The 1,420-nt window shown below is 44.4% G+C and overlaps 1 protein-coding gene across 1 annotated transcript; it reads right to left on the bottom strand.

The window, feature by feature from the left end:
• Window positions 1-6: 6 nt before the first annotated feature.
• On the bottom strand, window positions 7-845 carry LOC128276550 (angiopoietin-4-like; the record flags this gene model as incomplete). Its single annotated transcript, XM_053015008.1, has 1 exon — window positions 7-845. A coding segment is annotated over exon 1 (839 nt), but the record flags the coding sequence as incomplete, so codon positions are not given.
• Window positions 846-1,420: the final 575 nt, after the last annotated feature.

The following is a 1,420-nucleotide window of genomic DNA, read 5'->3' as shown; positions in this document are numbered from 1 at the left end:
TTGTACGCTCCAAGTGTTTTCAGATTGTATTGTTCGGCTTCACTGCCGATCTCGAATGCTTCGAAGAGTGCAAATTTATAATTCCCCTTAAAGTCTCTCAGCTCAACCATCAGTTCATGGGGTCGCCTCGATGTCAGCTGATGTATTCGTTCCAGTCCGATCCAGAACTCCTTCTCAATGGTACCGAAACCATCCCGATACTCGGTCCAGTTGCGATAGAAGTTTATCGATCCGTCGAATCGGTGCTGTATCACCAACCAGCTGTCTCCACCCTTCACATCCCTCTGACAGTACACCATTAAAGGGATGCTTTCAACGTTCGCCTGGATAATATATACCCCAGACTGTGCATTCCAAATATCACTGCACGAGCGATAGGGTACATATGAAAGAGGATTGGTCTTCGTTGTAACACGCGTAAGGATCTGCCATGATCGTTCCTGTAGGAGAGTAAAGTTGCGTCCAACATCATCCTCCAATCGACGCATCGAATCGAAATTGTTCTGCACGATCCTCTTAATATCGACCAGGCTCTTATCGCTGTTATTTTGGCTTTGCGCAGCTTCTTCCCGGTTCCATTCGCTCTGTAGCCCCAGAAAACTTTGCTGCATGTTGTCTAGTACCACGGTCATGTGCGCTTGCTCTTCCCGATGCTTGGCCAATTCGGTCTGTAGTTCCAGAACACTTTGCTGCATGTGGTCTAGCTTTGCCATGAGCATCTCGAAAGCATTTCCAGAAAAGCTACCAATAGTTGGTGTATCAGAACTAGTTTCGTTGTAAATCGCGTCACCCGATCTAGCACTGCTGACGATGCACAAGAACACTGTCCATGCTAGAGGCCCCATTCTTCCAAAACACACTTCACGACACTACGACACTCTGCTGGCTTATCGTTTCCAAAATACACAAATGAGATCAAGCGTCCAAAATTCGCTTTATATAGGAGTAAAGACGTGAGAATCTTCCTCGTCTTCGTCATTCGTCTTCGTCTACTGAACCGCAAAAGATAGCGGTAACATGGTGTTGGTTAAAATTGCGATAGCATAGCTGCGAGCAACTTGATTTAACATTAAAGTCTATGGTTTATAAATAAATTGGTGGTAAGAGAATCTGCATTACATAGCTAGATAGTTATGTGAGTACTTAAAAATAATGATGGGACACTGTAATGTGCTTGTCGAACAACGAACTTTGGGGTGATGCACACTTTTGCAATGGTTGGAACAAGTTTGCTGATTAATTAGACTTGGACCGGGTTCTACTTTCAGTTTTAACAATGCGCAGTTTCAATACGCTTCAGTCACACGAAGATGCAAGGATCAAACATCGTCCTTGGAAAAGATAATTACTTACTGAAACACTTCACGTCGTCGAACGGACTGCGGAGCCTTCGTAGTTGAATAAATGTTCGCACACTTCG

The sequence above is a fragment of the Anopheles cruzii genome, unplaced genomic scaffold, assembly GCF_943734635.1.
Source record: "Anopheles cruzii unplaced genomic scaffold, idAnoCruzAS_RS32_06 scaffold01559_ctg1, whole genome shotgun sequence".
In the NCBI taxonomy this organism is placed as follows: domain Eukaryota; kingdom Metazoa; phylum Arthropoda; class Insecta; order Diptera; family Culicidae; genus Anopheles; species Anopheles cruzii.
The sequence above is the reverse complement of the archived record's forward strand: the minus strand, read 5'-3'. Positions and strand labels throughout refer to the sequence as shown.